At 41.6% G+C, this 19,880-nt stretch overlaps 1 protein-coding gene across 1 annotated transcript; it reads left to right on the top strand.

The window, feature by feature from the left end:
• The first annotated feature begins 3,096 nt into the window (after positions 1-3,096).
• On the top strand, positions 3,097-16,504 carry ZIM2 (zinc finger imprinted 2). Its single transcript, XM_012537989.1, has 8 exons — positions 3,097-3,176; positions 4,076-4,145; positions 9,586-9,946; positions 11,560-11,663; positions 12,308-12,355; positions 13,632-13,758; positions 13,954-14,046; positions 15,522-16,504. Exons 1-8 carry the CDS (start codon positions 3,097-3,099, stop codon positions 16,502-16,504), a joined length of 1,866 nt encoding a protein of 621 aa, XP_012393443.1.
• Positions 16,505-19,880: the final 3,376 nt, after the last annotated feature.

The raw sequence follows: 19,880 nt of genomic DNA, 5'->3' as shown, positions 1-19,880 counted from the left end.
GGAGGGACAAACTGAGGCTCAGAGAGTTTAAATGACCTCTGAGTTGTAGATTTCCAGATAAGGAGGGCACTTTTGGGGAATCCCCCCACCAGGAGTTTGTGTGTTCCGACTTTGTGAGACTAGGCTTGACTCTGCAAGAGTCTGCACGTGTATACCTAAAAAGTCATCGCCAAATCTCAGGTCATAGGTTTTTCTCTTACGTTTTCTTCCAGGAGTTTTCAAGTTTTGGTTTTACATTTAGGTGTGTGATCCATTTTGAGTTAATTTTTGTGATGGGTATAAAGGTCTGTGTCAAGAAATATTAACCATTATGTCATCATCATCATCACTACCATGAACATCATTATGCATAAAATAATTATTGCACGTTTCAGTATGCTTTCCCCGCATATCTTGAGCCCCTGCCCGATAAATATTCTTTAGTTAAATACAAATGTCTCCTAAACACAGGAAAACATGTTCTACCTTGCTCATGAAAAAAGAAACATAAACTAGAACTGCCTTGAGTTTCTCAACCTTGGTTTTGGAAAATTTGAAAAAGCATCATATAACACTCAGAATGCAGGTTTGCTCACACAGGCTGGTGGGGGTCTAAGCTGCAACAGTGTCTATGGAACGCAATTTAGAAATCTCTATCAAAATGACACACACATGTGCACTTTGCCTCAGCGATTCCACTCCAGGGGATTTATCTTCCTAGCAGATTTACACATCTCGGAATCGCTGAAGGTCAAAGTTATGCACTGAATACTGGTAGCAAAGGGCTGAAAACAACTCAACCACCCAGTAGTCAGGAATGGGTTAAATAAATCAAGTCACAACTATACGGCAGAATCCAAACAGCTGTTCAGAAACAGTGGGCAAATTCTCTTTGTACTGATATGAAAAGCTCTCCGAGGTATACTGGTAAGTAAAAAATGAAGGCACAGAATACTATGCAAAGTCTCCCACCTTTTGTATAAAAAAGGGAGGAAATAAGACCATGAGTATTTTTGCAAACATAAAAATATATGTATTATTTTTGGACAAATATATAATTATACGTAATAGTGAATCTATGTATCATCATAATGATAGGTGTGTTATATATTACTTAAGTACACATTTTATGTTACAGTATATATCATATTGTGCAAGTGTCATACATTGTATTATATCTTTACATTTTAAATTTATTTATAAGATATATATTATATTTATATATTTAAAATATTTTATATTTTAAAATATATTTATTTGTATTACAGATATATATGTACAGAATATATATTATAGTATAGATACACGTTTATAATATATATCAATGATAACCAGACGCATCTGTGTGTATAATGCACAAATACATATACATATATATCTACTTATATATACATAAAGAAATTGTGGAAGGACGCTGAAAACGTTCATGCTTTCATAATTATTCAATATAATTATTCATAAATATTTAAATAATTGCACTGGTTACCTGGGTGTATGTGGTTTATGACATTAAAAAGTTGGTGGGTGAACACCACACACTAAAATAAACTCAAAATGGATTAAAGACCTAAATGTAAGGCCAGACACTATAAAACTCTTAGAGGAAAACATAGGCAGAACGCTCTATGCCATAAATCACAGCAAGATCCTTTTTGACCCGCCTCCTAGAGAAATGGAAATAAAAACAAAAATAAACAAATGGGACCTAATGAAACTTAAAAGCTTTTGCACAGCAAAGGAAACCATAAACAAGACCAAAAGACAACCCTCAGAATGGGAGAAAATATTTGCAAATGAAGCAACTGACAAAGGATTAATCTCCAAAATTTACAAGCAGCTCATGCAGCTCAATATCAAAACAACAAACAACTCAATCCAAAAATGGGCAGAAGACCTAAACAGACATTTCTCCAAAAAAGATATACAGATTGCCAACAAACACATGAAAGCATGCTCAACATCACTAATTATTAGAGAAATGCAAATCAAAAACTACAGTGAGGTATCACCTCACACCAGTCAGAATGGCCATCATGAAAAAATCTACAAACAATAAATGCTGGAGAGGGTGTGGAGAAAAGGGAACCCTCTTGCACTGTTGGTGGGAATGTAAATTGATACAGCCACTATGGAGAACAGTATGGAGGTTCCTTAAAAAACTACAAATAGAACTACCATACGACCCAGCAATCCCACTACTGGGCATATACCCTGAGAAAACCATAATTCAAAGAGAGTCATGTACCACAATGTTCATTGAAGCTCTATTTACAACAGCCAGGACATGGAAGCAACCTAAGTGTCCATCGACAGATGAATGGATAAAGAAGATGTGGCACATATATACAATGGAATATTACTAAGCCATAAAAAGAAACGAAATTGAGTTATTTGCAGTGAGGTGGATGGACCTAGGGTCTATCCTACAGAGTGAAGTAAGTTAGAAAGAGAAAAACAAATACTGTATGCTAACACATATATATGGAATCTAAAAAAAAAAAAAACGTTCTGAAGAACCTAGGGGCAGGACAGGAATAAAGACACAGACATAGAGAATGGACTTGAGGACACGGGGAGGGAGAAGGGTAAGCTGGGATGAAGTAAGAAAGTGGCACAGACTTATATACACTACCAAATGTAAAAGAGATAGCTAGTGGGAAGCAGCCACATAGTACGGGGAGATCAGCTCGGTGCTTTGTGACCACCTGGGGGGGGGGATAGGGAGTGTGGGAGTGAGATGCAAGAGGGAGAGGATATGGGGATATATGTATATGCATAGCTGATTCACTATGTTATACAGCAGAAACTAACACACCATTGTAAAGCAATTATACTCCAATAAAGGTGTTAAAAAAATTGGTGGGTGGCACACACACACACACACAAACGGTGAGCAGACTTTCCACTGCATACTGCTTATTTAATTAAAAAAAAATTTAAACCATGTGTTAACTATTGAAAAAATTACTAAAGCATTTACAGGAAGCAGGTCTTCCGTCCCCTCCAATCCAGCCTGGTTCTCGCGTGCCCCCAGCGGAGCCGGCCGGAAGCGGCCTGCGTTTCCCGCGCAGCCCTCCGGCCGCCCCACAAGGCGCTCGCGCAGGCCGCACATAGCGCATGCGCCGCGGGTTTGGGCGCCAAGTCCGAGGCCGAGCGTTTCAGTCAGGCGGCGGCGACGGCGGCGTCGGGCTAGCAAGGTAAGCGCGCACTGTCCCGGGTCGCACACTGCGGGAGGCACGTGGGGCCACGGAGCGGGCTCGCGGGCAGTGGAGGCACGGGCCTACCTGAGGCGACGCTGGGGGGGCCGGGACCGTTCACTGGGAAGTCGACGGGAAAGGCGCTAAGTAGCGGCCCTGAGGGGAAGAGGCGGGAGGCCGCGCGGGCCGTGGTCGGCTCTGAGGAGGACGCGGCGGCCTCCCTGCCCCTCACACCTCGGCCTCCTGCAAACGACCTCCTCGGCCAGAAGGCTTTCAGGCCTGGACGGTCCGCCCGCCCCCGCCCTTCCCCACCAAACACCCTCCTTTCCCCTTGAAGACCTTCGCCCACCCCTCCCCTTCGAGGACCCCCCCCTTCCCCTCAGAACATCCTCCTTCCCCCTTGAGGACCCTCCCCCCGCCCTCCCCCCAGAACCCCTCCTTCCCTCTTGAGGACCCCCACCCTCCCCTTCGAGTACCCCCAGCCCTCCCCCTCCAGGACCCCTGCCCTCCTCCTCAAGGACCCAACCCTGGCCCTTCCCTTGCTAGAGCACCCTCCCTCCCCTTGAGGATCCCCCCTCCTCCTCAAGGATTGCTCCACCCCCTGCCCTCCTCAAGGACCACCCTCCCTTTTGAGGACCCCCCCAGTCACTCCCCCCCCGTAGGCCCCCTCCACTCCGCATCCAGACCCCACGCCCCCTTAAGCCCCCACCTCTCCCCTCAAGGCCCAGCTCTCATACTTGGCCCTGCCTTTGTCTCGCCCCTCTGCCCTAACTCTCTCCCAGCTCCACCCGCTTTATCTACCTCAGCTCAACTCCTTCATTCTGCTCCCCCCTACCTCTGTCCCACCCTTCCTCTCTGTGTTTTTCCCCCTTGCTCTGGTTCCACCTCTCCTCTCCCAGTCCCTTACCTTCCCGCTACCTCAGCACTGTCCCCACTTCTGCTGCTCTACCTCAGTCCCACTCTGCGTCTGTTCGCTGTGCCTTGGCCCCTGCCCCTCCTTGCTGCTCCTCTCCATCTCAGTCCCACCCCTCCTGTCTGTGTTCCTTCCCCTTGCCCCATGTCTCCTTCTTCCTCAGCCCTGTTCCACCTTCTCCTCCACTTCTGTCCCAACCCTCCTCTCAGTATCCTTCCCCTCTGTCCTGGCTCTGGACCCCTCCCTCTCCTCAGTCCCGCCTCTCTTTTCTGCTGCTCCTTTACCTGAGTCCTGCCCCTTCTTTCTGTGTGCCTAGCCCGTGCCCCGGCACACCCCTCCTTTCCCAGACTGGCAGCTCTTTTCTGCGCTTCCTCTTTAGCTTGCCCCACTCCTCAGCTCTGCCCCTGCACTCTGCCTTGCCTTGCTTTGCTCCCTTTCTCTTGCCTCAGCACCTCTCTTCTGTTTGCTCCCTTCAGTCCCTGCTTCCTCCTCCCACCACAGCCTCTGCCCACCTGGGATCTCTTGGTCTCCACCCCCTTCTCCCTCCACTCTCATCCCCATTTCTCTGGAAGTTCTTCCCTACTCAGAAATCAAGCAACCTGCCATCACTCATACATTTTTTTTTTAGGAACTCTTGAGCTTTTTTTTAGTGTTTAACATATTAGCTGCTTTTGTCACTACCTTCTAACATGCTTCCCTGGAGAACCGGGTTGCGGGGGCATGGGCGTGGGGGTGAGATAGAAGGGGCTATTTGGGTAGAAAGGATAGAAAGTATAAATACTACCTTTCTCCTTTCAGGAAATTTACTTGCTGCCCTCTTTCGTTTCAAAATTCATAATATTTTTGCATTAACTTACATAATACATCTATTTTTGTCTTACTATAAAACATGTTTCTTAATAGTAGACTTAAAAATTGATTCTTCAGGATGGTATGCCTCGTGATTTTCAGCTCCCACCTTATTTAAACCTTACAGCAACATGAGAAAAAAGGTCTTTCTTCTTTTTCCTTATTTTCACAGATGAGAGAAGCTAAATTTATTTATTATTTTTAATTAATTTTTGGCTGCATTGGGTCTTAGTTGCTGCATGTGGGCTTTCTCTAGTTGTGGCGAGCAGGGGCTACTCTTGGTTGCGGTGTGCGGGCTTCTCATTGCGGTGGCTTCTTTTGTTGCGGAGCATGGGCTCTAGGTGCGCGGGTTTCAGTAGTTGTGGCACACAGGCTCAGCAGTTGTGGCTCGTTGGCTCTGGAGCGCAGCCTCAATAGTTGTGGCGCACAGGCTTAGTTGCTCCGCAGCATGTGGGATCTTCCCGGACCAGGGCTGGAATCCATGTCCCTTGCATTGTCAGGTGTATTCTTAACCACTGCACCACCAGGGAAGTCCCAAGAAAAGCTAAATTTAGAAAGGTGCTACTAATTACCCACGTTTCCACATCATTTTGTGTAGATGGCTAATGTTCCAAAATAAAGAAACCATTTACTTCCCGTATGTCAAGTAAATATTTAATAATGAATGTTTAAAGTGGAAATGAAATTATTCTTCTAAGGAACTTTTTGGTGAATGGAGAAATCAGAAGTGCCGTTATGAATTATTTTAAAAATAATCGAAACAGGAGTGGTGACTTCCCCTAAATTTGATATATAACCAAAATTAACAGCTTTCAATAGTCAGGAAAGAATGAAATAAATTAGGCATTTGTTTCAGGAGATTCCCAAAGTCCCACAAACAAACTGATAAAACTCTAAAGGAACCAGGAGTAAGAAAATAATAAAGATAAGTGAAACTAATACGTGAGAAAACAAAAATAATGGCATTGGAAGTAGCAGCTGGTACTTGGGATGAGTGGCAATAATGAAAAAAATAGCAGTAATTAACAAAAAAGACAAACTAGGAATAAAGCAACATTGATTATAGACAGGATAAAGTTGTGTACTTAGGATATTTCAAATTCTCAGTCATGTGTTAATATATTTCAACTTCAAGCAAATGGATGATTTTCCTGGAAAAGTATTTTTTAAAAATTGGATTCAAGAAATAGAAAACCTGAGCAGACCAATGAGCATTACAAAGCACCAAACAAAGTCATTAATTGGTTGACATCAGAGAGCCTTTTGCCCAGATGGCTTTAGTGGTATCAAGAGTTAAAAAATAAAGTTTGAGTAAAAAAAATGTTAGGAAGAAAAACAATGTGCCAACAACTACTGAGGTATGTGGTTAAAAGTTGGATGATAAGGGATGTAGGATTAGGATAAGACTGAGCTCCAAAAGATAAATATTTAAGGGAAGCAGAATCAAGAATTTATGTAAAAGAGAGAAAAGGAGGGATGCTGAGGGTGCCCTCTGAGGAGACAGAGCCATGAGCTTCTTTTCAGTACCTGTGTCCTGGAGGGCCTTGACTGTTCAAGGTCTTGCTTTCCCTCTTTGGGACAGGAGAAAGGATTGTGACTCTCTGCTCTAGCTTTGGACCTGGCTAGTCTTGGGAGGCAGGCTGGCAGGATTTCACAGTCATTTCCACTACTCCTTTCTCAGAATCCTTCCCTGGAGGCTGCAGACCTAGAAATTCAATTCAGGGGAGCCTCATACATCCCAAGAAGGAAGCGATAGCAAATTTAATAATTGGTGGTAGGTGGGAAAGGTTTTAGAAAAAATTATACTCTTCTCATACCTTATCCCAGACTAAATTCCAGCTAAAGAATTAAAATGAAATGTTTAAATAAAGAAATAAGAAAATATATTTAAATATTTAACTGATCTCTGAATGGGTAGTGATAAATTGGACTTTGAAATATTAAAATTCTATGAAGACTAAAGAGAAAGTGTGGCATGGTTGGAATTTTTTTTTAAGCAAATAGGTCAAAGAGTGTATATCCTTTATTTATATGGAGCCTTTACCAATCAGCAATAGGAAAAAAGGGCAAAGGATAGGAGCAATGTATAATTGGCCAATAAATCTGAAAAAAGTAGTAAGCTCTATTATTAATCAAAGGAAATGCAAAATTAAAGAATAAAATATATCTTTAATTTGTCTTATTGGCAACAGATTTTGAGAAATGATAATGTTCTTGGCTGGCAGAACTAGTTACGTAATTTGCAGGGTGGAGTGCAAAATGAAAAAGTGGGGCCCCTTGTTTAAAATATGGAGTCTCAAGACAGCAACAAGAGAGCATTAAATTAAGCTTGAGCCCTTCTGAGGCTCTGTGTGACTGCACTGGTTACATGCCCATGAAGCTGGCCTATTGACGTGCAGGGTGGGTATGTAATCTTATATATTGAGATTGGAAGAAGAAATTGGTGGAAGCCTTTGGGAGGAAAATTTGGCAGATTGTGTTAAGAACTTTTAAAAAAGTTCATACCCTTTGTCCAGGTAATTTCGCTTTTAGGAATCTGTCCTAGAAGGGAAATATCAGAGATGTGGACAAATACTTAGTTTCAGTGGTGTTCACTCATTATGATTTATAATAATGAAAAACAAAAATGCCTTCAAACAGAAAAACTGCTTGTCATATAAATCACAGGTGCATGTTTTTTAGTGGAGAGGAGAAAAGTAAAAAGGAAATGTTTCCCCCAAGTGGCAATTTTGTTCGTGATTTCATAGAGTGCAAATTTTATAGAAGAAAAGTATTTTTTATTTTCCTGATCATAGAAGATAGAAGGTTCATTGTAGGACATTTGAAATTAGGAAGTAGTTTTGAGGGAGAAAGTATAAAATCACCAGTAAAAATAATTTGTAGTCTCACTGCTCATAGCTAACCCCTTTGGTGTGGTATTTTGGTTTACTTTGCAGTTTTTTTCCTGTGCTTTATATGGTTGAGTATACATTCTATATTCAAGTTTGTTTCCTGCTTTTTCACTTAATATTACAACCTAGATATTTCCCCACGACTATAACACAGCTAAAAAATTTTTAGTCAAATACAGAAAAAGGCACAAACCATTAGTATATAGCTCAGTTTTCACAAAACGAACACACTGTGTCCATGTCATGAGTTCCTGGATTAAGAAAATAGACCATTACCAGCTTTCCAGAAACGTCTTATGTTGTCCCCTCCCAGTCATTACCACTGCCCCCCGAATCTCAGTCCCAACTGTTACCACCATTCTGACTTCTAACACCTTAGACTTGTTTTGCTTGTTCTTGACCTGTGTACAAATGGACTCATGTAATGTGGACCTTTTTTTGAGCCTGGTTTCTTTTACTCATCAGCAAGATGCATCCATATTCTCAATTCTGTTTAGAATTCCACTGTTATGAATATACCATTCTATGGTTCTGTCTCCTCTCAAACGCTTAACTATCATCTGAGTTTTTCATTTTGAATATTCTGGAGGGTGTGTAGTGATATCTCATTGTGGTTTTAATTCAGATTTCTCTGATAACTAATGAAGTTGAGCCCTGTTTCATATATTTACAGCCATTTAGCTGTCTTCTTTTGTGCAGTACCTGCTCAGATCTTTTAACCTTTTTGCTCTTGTTTTGTTTGCCTTTTTCTTACCGATTTGTATGATTTCTTTATATATTTTGCATATGAATCCAGTTCTTTGTAGGATGTATGTTTTGTAAGGATCTTTCCTCATTCTGTATTAACTCATTTAAATTCACTTTTTTTTTTTTTTTTTTTTTGCAGTATGCGGGCCTCTCACTGTTGTGGCCTCTCCCATTGCGGAGCACAGGCTCCGGACACGCAGGCTCAGCGGCCATGGCTCACGGGCCTAGCCGCTCTGCAGCATGTGGGATCTTCCTGGACCGGGGCACAAACCCGCGTCCCCTGCATCGGCAGGCGGACTCTCAACCACTGCGCCACCAGGGAAGCCCCTCATGTGTAACTTTTTCTTCCAATGCTTTTTTTTTTTTTTTTTGCGGTATGCGGGCCTCTCACTGTTGTGGCCTCTCCCATTGCGGAGCACAGGCTCCGGACGCACAGGCTCAGCGGCCATGGCTCACGGGCCTAGCCGCTACGCAGCATGTGGGATCTTCCTGGACCGGGGCACAAACCCGTGTCCCCTGCATCGGCAGGTGGACTCTCAACCACTGTGCCACCAGGGAAGCCCCAAATTCACTTTTTTAAGTGACATTCTTCTGTGATTCATCAGTTAGTTCAGTTCATTGTGGTTTGGGGTTCAAGCCTCTTTTCCCTTCACTGCCATTTCTGAAATTTTTCTAGCCTGTGCCTGTGGATCTTCTAGACCTGGTACTGTGACTGAGGCAGCATCCTGTCTGTAGATGTGCAAATCTATGTGAATGTTCGTTTAGACATTTGTGTGAAAAGAGCTAACTTCCTTTGCTTCAAATAACCTCTGCTGTCCAGTCCTAACTGTGGAAGCCATTTGTGAGTCTCTCCGTGTAATTTCTGGAGGTCCTGAGGTTTCTGAATCCTTTCTTCATCTGGTACAACTCTGCACACCATCTTTCACAGCAGTGTGTTCTGAAACAGCCTGCCTTTTAGAGTATTTCCATCCTTTGAAGGGCCAAGCTGTAAAGATGCTGCACATGACAGGTTTTGGATATCTTGAGGAATCCCCAGCTCATTCATCTACACGATCAAGAAAAAAATCCAGAAACCATCTGCATAAGAAACCTAGGGGCTCTGAAAGTTTCTCACCAAAAGTTTAGGCATTTTCAATACCTGTCAGTGACTGGGCCTCACCAAGCTGTGAGCCAAATCCAGGAGCTCTGCTGGCAATGGCTGCAGCCAGAGACCCACACCAAGGAGCAGATGATAGAGCAACTGGTGCTGGAGCAGTTTCTGAATACTCTGCCAGAGGAGGTTCAGACATGGGTGAGGTCAAAACAGCCCAAGAGCAGCAAGGAAGCAGGAAACCTGGTGGCAAACTTGATCCAAGCGTGTGCGGAGAGAGGTGAGAGAGGAAAGAAGCAACTGGCTGTTTGCATTTATTGAACATTTGCTGTATACCTGGCATGTAATAGGGAGCTTAATAAAGATTTGTTGAATGACTGAACAAATGAATTTTATAATCCAGTCTAATCTGCCTAATCTTGTGTGAAATGGAAGAAATTAGGGGTTTGGCTTTTGCTTATTTATTATTTCTCTAGGAGTACCCCTTCCCTCCAGCTTTGTTCCCCCTCCCCTCCACATTTCTTATTAAGCCTGAACTTCAGTATCAACACAAAAGACCACACAGCCAAAAAAAAAAAAAAAAAGAGGGCGTAAAATGTGGGAGATATGAGGCCTGGAAATTTAACTTCTGTTAAAATTTGACTTGTCTCTTAGAAACTCAAGTTACTAGATTGGAACTAAGGGCATTTCAATAATGAGAGAAGAAAGCTGTTCACTCCTAATAGTCCTTTGAATAAAATTGATACTAAAAACAAAGTATTGTTTGGGTGTATAGAGAGAGAGACAAGGAGAGAAAGACAAGGGAACAAGACTTGGGTGTGGACCAGTGGGATGGGTTAATTACATTTAAAAGTATAAACAAATTTGAAATAAACATGAGGGTCATGCATGGCTGAATACTGATGTATCATGAATTAAGGATTCTGATCAGTCCTGTGCACCTGCATTCCTTAAAAGAATTTTGAAGATGTTAATAGTGAACATGTTGGACACTTAAAATGTACTACATTGTAGGTATTTTATAATATTCATTTACTTCTCTTAATAGCCCTTGAAATAGGTATTACCCTCCTTCCATAAATGAGGAGACAGAGGCACAAAAACGTTGAATGACTGGCCCCTGGTCCCATGGTTAGTAATTGGCAGTCAGGATTCAGCTGGGAGGCTGGCACCAGCGTCTGTGCTCTTAATCACGGTGTTACACTGCCTCCAGTGGACATGTGGGATATTGTCCCACGTTGGTTTTAAACTTGACCAAAGGCACAGCCTTTGATGGAGCTGGAATTCAGGGGAAAGGAAAGAGCTCTCTAAGATACGAGAAAAAAATTACAGATTAATGAAAGATACACTTAGAAAGAGACTGCAGGCAAGGAAGGCCTTCAAGGTTCAAGTTTCTGTAGGGAAGGTGGTGGTTGTATTCTAGATCAGTGAGTGAAAAAGATGTAGGGAAAGCTTAGTAATAAGAGTTGCCATTTTAAAAAAATGCATGCTGTGTGCTTTACATATGTAATGTTTAATCCTTACAGGAACCCTTAGAAGTAGAGGTCTTATCATTTTCATGTTACAACTGGGAAACTGAGGTTCTCTGGTAACTGAATGGACGGTGAGGCTAGGACCACTGATATAAATAAAGAGGAACTCCTGCTTTATTTGGAAGGTACTGAGAAGCAATGGAAGAGTTTAGAGGTGGAAGATAACCAGAACTCTTTTCTGGAACTTGCCATATTGAGCTGAGAAATGATTTCTGTGGTCTTTCTCTTGTCATAGGAAGTCCAGGACTGCTGCTCCGTCCCGTGGCAGGACAGGATGGCGTGGGGGTGGCAGGCTACTCTCTGTGCCTGTGGGTGCTGCCTGACTGGACTCAATTCCATGGTCATTTCTGCTCCCTTCTAGGTTTCCCTGCTCGGGACTCTGTCCTTGCAGAAAAGAGAAACACCGAAGAACAACAAAAGAAGGGCACAACGATGTTTAACAGTATACCATCTGCTAGATCTCAGGTGAGTCGGGCTTTCTTCTGATTTAGTTCTCCAATATGGGGACCTCACCTTCCTGATTTCCAGACATTCCCCGTCTAATTAAACCACATCCTCATTTCCTCAAAGTCTTTATATAAACATCACCTAACTGAGCCTCTTCCTGGCTTTCGTATAAAAAATGTTCTTCTGACCCTTTGTATTCCCCTTCCCTGCTTTATTTTTCTCTGTCACACTTATGACCACCCCACATACTATATCTTTAACGTTGTTCCTCTTTTCCTATCTTTTGAATTAATTTTTCATTGTTTAGTATTCCATTTTATCTCCACTTTTGGCTTAGTCAAAACCACCCTCATGTGGTTTGTACTATTATTATGCTCCTTTTTATATATGAAATAAATGGCAGCTATTACAGGGACATGATACTGTTGTGAGGTGTTTTTTTTTTTAATTTGCTCAATGTTCTTGTTAAATCACATTTTGAAACCTAGAAGAAATTAATATGCTGCACTTCCTTTAGAACCAGAAAAGAATTCATGGGAGGGAGGTGACGATTAGGAAAAAAATTGTCTAAAAATGCTGCTTGAGGGAGAGATGGGGGGGAAAAAGTTGAGAAACACTGTCCTAGATGATCTGTTCCTGAGAGTAGCCCTCTGTCCTTACAGTGTCCATGTCAAGGATCCCAAGTGAAGATGCCCACAGGGACTACTGAGGTAATATAAACGAATACCGTATGTAAGTGGGTGGATTATGACAAACTGGGGGGGCACCTGCCCCATCTAAGGGGAAGCTATGACTCGGCTTCAGCTGATGGCACCGTGTGAGAACGTGGGTCCCGATCCCCAGATCTCCTGCTTTTCTTAAAGAGAAGCCAAAAATCCAGTTAATAATTTGAAATATACAATTTTTTTGGTGTTGGCAGCTAATATGAATTTTGAAGAAAGAATTTAAAAAAACACACGTGAGCCAAATAAATACCTCTATAGGAGCTGGGCAGCCAGTACATGCCCTCTAGTTTAAGTCATATGTTCATTGATCTGCATAATGTTTCCATAAAAACACAAAAGATGTATATTAGTAAAATGGGTATCATAGTCTTATGTAGTCTTCTAATATCTGCTTTTTAAATTCACCCTTCGGTTACCAAAATTGTTGCATGTAAATGTAGTTAATTAGTTTGTATTGCTGGAATACTATTCCATGGTATGACTATACCATAATATATTTATTTCTTCTACTATAAATGAATGTTTGGGTCTTTTCCATATTTTGGATGTTATAAGACAGACGTTATGAACATATCTATCTCCAAGTACACATGAGCAAATATACCTAGGAACAGAATTTCTGAGTCCAAAGTGGTTTACTAATTTACATTTCCCTTAGCATCTTATAAGAGGCCCCAAGGGTCCACATTTAAGACAATATTTTGTATTGTCAGACTTCTTAATTTTTGTCAGTTGAATGGGTATAAAATCATACTTTGTCATTTTGAAATGTATTTTCTTATTTATTAATAAGATCGAATATCTCTTCATATTTATGAGCTCTTTGTGTTTTATGGATGAGTCACTGAGGCGTAACCTATCCATTCTCATAAAGCTTGTTAGAAAGAACCAGACCCAGAATCTAAACCCAACTGTCTCTGATTCCTGAGGTTGAGGTATACTGCTCAGCTTTTAATTATTTGCATTTTTTCTTTCTTTATAAAGTGACTTAAAAGGATTTTTCTCCTGCAACCCAAATCTGTCAAAATTAGCAGCAGGAACTATCTCAGAAATGTTCTCACTTCTCTCAGACTATAAGACAAAGAAAGGTATCTTTCTAAGTCCCTAGAAATAATCTAAGTGGATTAGAACACTTGGATTAGAAGGTTTCTGCTGGTCTGAACATCTGCTTCATGGTCAGTCCCCTCTCATCAGGCACCTTTCCCCCTCCTTGGGATAATTCCTAGATTTCAATCATTTAGGAGTGTGTCTGGTATTTTAGGGGCTGGTGACTTTCAAGGATGTGGCTGTGGACTTCAGTCCAGAGGAATTAACCTACCTTACTGCTGCTCAGAGGAAACTCTACCGGGAAGTGATGCTGGAAAATTTTAGGAACCTGGTCTCCCTAGGTAAGCTGTGATGACCAAAATTGTCTCCAGACATTGCCATATGTCCCTGGTGGCAAAATCATTGGAAACAGGCTTTATTTTTCTTCTGTTTAAATTTGCATTTTCCTTATTGTCTCACCGTCTTTATAACCCAGGTTGGGAGTTCCTGTGGGTACAGGACAGAACCCCCAAGTTGTGAGTCTCCTTCTTCAACAGGGTACCAGTTCCCTAAACCTGACATTATCTCAAGGCTGGAAGCGGAGGAGTCACGTGCAGTGGAGGAAGACAGCAGTACAATGATATGTCAAGGTGAGTAGTGAGACAGGAATCGTGGGAAGACAACCCCGGTCAGCCAGGAGGGGCCTGGGAGCTGTTCCCCAAAGCCCTCTCAGCTCAGGGCGAAGGTTGGTAAGTGCTCTCACCTCAGGGGTTCATGCCGCTTCCCCACGTCACATGCACTCAGTACTTCTTTCATCTCCTCTCTGAAGCTCATCTCTTCCTGCAGCATGAGTTCCTCTCCTGCGCAGCTCCAGGGAGGCCAGTTTCCCTTTTCTCTAGTGTTCCAACATGAATGAATGCATTCATTCATGCCTTTCCTCTGGCAGCTAGAAATCAGAGGTCTTTCCTCTTTAACTGAGACAAGCAAAAAACCTTGGCGTGATACCACTCCTTTTTCCAGCCCCACTCAGGGGGTTGCCTTCATAAAGCACAAACTTTTGACCAGCTTCTTACCACCCTCAAAGGAAAATCCAAACTTTTAGCAAAACATTTAAATCCATCCCAATCTGGCCTAAAATTCACATCCCACCCTCATCTCTCACAGATATTCCAAGTAGAAACCTGTGTTGCTGGCTCCCCAGGACTGGGTATTTTCACAGTTCAGTGTCTTTGCTCAGGATGTTTTATAAGCTTGCCACCCGCTTCACTGCTTACTGAGCCCTAATGCCATCCCCTCCATTGAGTTTTTCCTGTTCCTAAATGGAATCAACCCCCACCCCCATCTCTTCTCCTGTAGTCATTTATAGCTTGATTGGGGTCCTTTTTACAGACTTATTATGACCATCTGGTTGGATAATGCTTTGCTCAAAATAGACATTTAATAAATGGTGAATTGAAGGGAATGGGGTAAGATTAGAGATTGGGAGCCAAGAAAAGAGTTAGAATCCTTTTGCTTTATTCTGAGCAAGAGGTTGTTGACCTGTTTACTCCAGTGTTTCCCTAATGGTCCTGTAGAACTATGGTAATAGGTGTTCTTTAAAAAAAAAAAAAAAAGTGTTCCATGATGAGATCAGTTAGAGAAATGCTGCATACTATATTTCCCCTCTTCGGAATTTGAGATGCCAATTAAAGGTTCTGAAGAGTCCTACGGGATTGAAAGCTGCTTGACTTGGATCCTATGGTATCTCCCACATTGACTTGACAGTGGAATCCCTTTATTGCCACAGCTATTAGTTGCTTGGAATAGTAGTAATTTGCCAAGCGTGGTCTGGATGCAAACAAACCCCAATCCCAGCTCTTTCTCTGGTTTCCTCCTTGTTCTCCTGTCTGTGTCTCTGGCATCTTTGTCAACGTTCAGTCCTCCTGGATGGTCTCTTTTCTGCCTCATCCTCACCCTTCCTTGCTTACTGTCCTTTCCATCCTCCCATTCTCTCCTTAGGTTCCCAGAAAACTCTCAAACCTCTTTAAGAACTGTTCTGCTATGTTTGGTCTCTTTCTTCTGTTTCTACTACAATGATGTGTCTCTCTGAGTAAAAATAGTAGAGGAAGTTTTACATTGCTTTTAGATTGGGAGAAAAAACCTGAAACCAAAGATGTAACTCCAGAGCAAAGCCTGCCTATAGAAAAACCATCCTCAGGGGCAGGAAGACAGGATTTGGACGTAGGTAACTTCTGGTGTGTCTGTGCAGAAGAGTCTTCTCCCGATGATCCATTGGGTTTGCACCAGGTCAAACAGGAGAAACTTTTGAGTCCGGTAAAAATGAATGACCCCAAGACCCTTCCTCAGGAAAGAAGCCATGACTGTGATCAATTTGAGAGATGCTTAGATCTTACTAAACAGTCAGAGGGTCTTCTAGGAAAGGATCCCCAGGAACGCACTCCTCCTGGAATTTGCACCAGTCCCCAGCCGGTAGACAGCAGGCCTTTCGTCCGAGAGAACAAACACAACAGACGTGAATTTTGTGAAAGAAGCTTTAGTACCCAGTTGGCCCGTGAGAGACACGAGCAGATCCATACAGGGAAGAAACCCTTTGAATGTAAACAGTGTGGAGAAGCCTTCTACTTCATGGCACACCTCACCAGACATCAGAAGACTCATTCACGTGAGAAGTCCCCCGGGTGCAATGAAGGTGGAAAGTCTTTCACTCAGCGTGCAAATATCAATGGCTGCATAAGAATTCATAGTCAGGAGGACTACTATGAATGTTTCCAGTGTGGCAAAGCTTTTATCCAGGATGTGCATCTTTTTCAACATCTCAAAGCCCATGAGGCAGCAAAAGCCCTTCCACCCACCTTGCCCCGAAACAAGACACATTTAATTCGATATCAGCGGAAACGTAACCATGTCGGAGAGAGAGCCTGTCAGTGTTGTGACTGTGGCAGAGTCTTCATTTGGAATTCCCATCTCATTCAGCACTACAGAATTCATGCTCAAGAGAGGCCTTACCAGTGTCAGCTGTGTGGGAAGTGTTTCAGCTTACCCTCCTGCCTCACTCAACATTATCAACTCCATTCTCAAGAGAAACCGGTTGAGCGCAGTTACTGTTGAAAAACCTTGACTCAGAACATTCTCAACACTTTTGACCTTCCCCTGGAGAGAGACCCTTTGAGTGCTCTGAATATGAGAAGGTCTTCCACCAGCCCTCACACCTTGTTAACAACTTGAAGATTCTTCGTGGTGTGGTCAGAAAACAGAGAATGGTTGCAAGAGGTTAAAACAATCTTTTTGCAAAGGGAGAGTCAGCACATGTGTCAGTCACCCAGGCAAAAAACCTTACAAAGAATATTTTTGTTGCATAGTAAAGAAGCTAATAGATTTTGCCCTTCTTTGGTGTTATCCATAGAATGGAGAACCTTGATTTTGACATCCTGACAGAAAACTTGCAACTGGTAGTTGGGCTCCAGACAGGAACTCTGTTGGCTAAGTTACTACAGAAGTGTTTACATACAGTATCTTTACCACATGGGATGTATCAGCAGAGGGCATGGTAAAAAGATTTTTGAGGTGTGCCTATGTTGATTCATCCACAAAGCTGAAGTAATTGGTAATATGTTTACACAGTACTTGTTGATTTACAAAACATTACCAAATATATTATTTGATCTTTTAAGGAATGCTGCATTGTACCTAGTATGAGGATATTTATTTCATTTTTACAGGTATAGCAAACTTGAAACTCCAAGTTGTCATTTGATTTAACCTGGGTTGTAAGTGATGGGGTAAGAACTGAACCCCAGTGTGGTTTGGTTAGGTTTGGCTTTTGAGATTCCATGAGATATTTATTTTATATCTTGATGCTCAACCCAGGTTCGTTTTATTCCTGCCATACCCCTCTGAAGAATAGGTACAGTACTATACTGACTGCAGCCGTCTTCCTTTTTAGTAATCCCAACATTATTTCACATTAAATCAGATGGGGACACTTGTAGTATAAGGGGTTCAGAAAGCTTTTTTTTTCTTTTTTTTTTGGCGGTACGCGGGCCTCTCACTGCCGTGGCCTCTACCGCTGCAGAGCACAGGCTCCGGACGTGCAGGCTCAGCGGCCATGGCTCACGGGCCCAGCCGCTCCGCGGCATGTGGGATCTTCCCGGACCGGGGCACGAACCCGTGTCCCCTGCATCTACAGGCGGACTCCCAACCACTGCGCCACCAGGGAAGCCCCTGATATCTTTTTTAAACCTAAAAAATCTAACCTTCTCTAAACATTAGTATTTTTTTCCTGCAGTTTTTATTATTTGTAAAATATACTTTAACTATTATTGAATTTACTTTGATGTATTATGTGAAGAAAAAAATTATCCCCCATTGTTAATTGCTCCAACATCAATTTTAGTAAGTGATACATAGTCATAATATTTTGTTTTATAACACAGCTCTGTATCTGGATCATCCACTTTGTTTCATTGTTTTGTCACCCTATTATATCATAGATCTGTATTCTTTTTAACTTTTATAGCCTCATGTGAGTTTTCTATCACTGTGCCTTTAAGAAGTTTATTTATGTGTGTTATATTTATATGAGAAAAATGAATTTTATTACTCTTCCAGATGAAAAGTTGTTCAACAATTAAAAACAGCCTTTTGATGATTATTGAAGTGAATTTATAAATGAATTAGGAAGAATTAACTGTGTTACATTTAAACTTAGCATCCAGGAATATGATATTGTTCTTTTATGTACTCAAGCATTTTTATCAGCCAGCAAAGTAAGTTCCCCTTAGTTATTCCTACATACTGTTGCAGTTGTAGGTTTCTTTGTGTAGGGTTTTTCTTTTTTTGTTATAATTCTCAAAAATCCAGCATCCCAGAAATGGGGTTCCTTCACTGTTGCCCCACTACATGCATTCAAGCTTGCCAAACCCTACACTTCCAGCAGTTGGGGGCCACAGATGCTCTTAAAGGAAAATGCAGAGAAGCATAGCAGTATGTGCGCGCGCGCGCACACACACACACACACACACACACACACACACACACACACTTATGAATACCACCACCTCAGAAGGGTCAGCCATACACCCACCTGGGCCCCAGCTTTGAATCTCCTACCACTCTGGGTCTAGGGCTGGTGCCCAGACCATCTGATAGTCAGGTCTTCTCCAGGTGAGACCCTGAAGGAGGGATGAAGTACAGGTACATTGCCATGGTACCCAACCCACTTCAGCCTGTCAGGTGAAGAGACCCATTTGGATTCATTAACTATAGGTGTGTGGGTTTTGTTTTTTGTGCTTTGTTTTGGGTTGGGTTTTTTTTGTTGGTTTTTTTGTGGGGTTTTTTGGGTTGTTGTTTGTTTGTTTTTTGGCTGCACTTCGCAGCTTGCAGGATCTTAGTTCCCCGACTAGGGATCAAATCCACTCCCCGTGAAGTGGAAGCACGGAATCCTAACCACTGGACTGCCAGGGAAGTCCCTCCCCATAATTTCTCTTTTTAATATGGTATAAGATATGTGTTTAATAAACCCAAAATCTTTAGTGTTTCTCTAAAGATGACAAAGTACGTAAATTTAGACATGTTTAGCAATGAATGTTTCAGTATTTTTATCTTAACTGAAAATGATCTGGATGTTCAGTGAATTCCCATCATTTAATTTAATTTAGGAAAACTCTAAAGTTTCAAGTTATCAAACATCTGGAGAAATTAATTTTAGGTAGACATACCATAAAACAATCATTTTTAAAGAATTCATGTAAAAATTTTAATCCCATTGATCTCTATTTCATTACCTATGAAAATATCATCATACCAAGTTAATTTTCTTGCTGACAAATTTTGTAACAAAGATAACATGAACTTACTTTTAGTAAACCTAGGAACAATTAAAGTATTAATACTTAATGCTGATGACCCTAAAGACGTGTCTATATTAATCAAAGCAACAACTTAGGCTTGTTTTCATTTATTAAAGAGTAATTCTATATCACATGATCCTTTAAACATTTGGATTACTTTTTTGTTACATTTAAAAATATTAATTTGTAAATGCTTACTTTTAAGTCAATAGAGCTCTTTTACAAATTCATATTGATAATATCATCTGTAGGTAGAAACAGATCACATTTATAACATACATAAACATACATACATCCAGATAGACACAGAGATCTCATAGTTTTCCTGCTTGAGTTTTAAAAGTCCATTTTTTTTAAGGTATTAGTTTCTACTAATTAAGCCAAGGCTGTAGTCTCAGGCAGCATGGGCTGTGTTTGCATTTCAAGGACATGATAAGAGTTATAACTTCAAGCCTTTTCCTAGGAGTACTTTTGTCTCTGAGGGTCAGAATTTTGAAAAGATGTTTTATCAAGCCAGCTGTGTTTAACTGTGCATGCAAAATTAGTTTTGGAATGTCAAAAAAAATTTCATCTTGGCCAATTTAGGGTTAGGTAAATATCTGTAAGTATTGGCTCCGTACCAATTGTAGAAGCCA

Source organism: Orcinus orca, chromosome 20 (genome assembly GCF_937001465.1).
Source record: "Orcinus orca chromosome 20, mOrcOrc1.1, whole genome shotgun sequence".
Taxonomy (NCBI): domain Eukaryota; kingdom Metazoa; phylum Chordata; class Mammalia; order Artiodactyla; family Delphinidae; genus Orcinus; species Orcinus orca.
This window is presented reverse-complemented; position numbering and strand designations above follow the sequence as displayed.

Bases quoted from the DNA above. Each gene is read 5' to 3' on its own strand.
- ZIM2 (XM_012537989.1), top strand. From the start codon at position 3,097: ATGCGCCGCGGGTTTGGGCGCCAAGTCCGAGGCCGAGCGTTTCAGTCA. The intron at 9,947-11,559 runs GTGAGAGAGGAA...GCTCCCTTCTAG, and splicing joins CCAAGCGTGTGCGGAGAGAG to GTTTCCCTGCTCGGGACTCT. The intron at 12,356-13,631 runs GTAATATAAACG...CTGGTATTTTAG, and splicing joins TGCCCACAGGGACTACTGAG to GGGCTGGTGACTTTCAAGGA.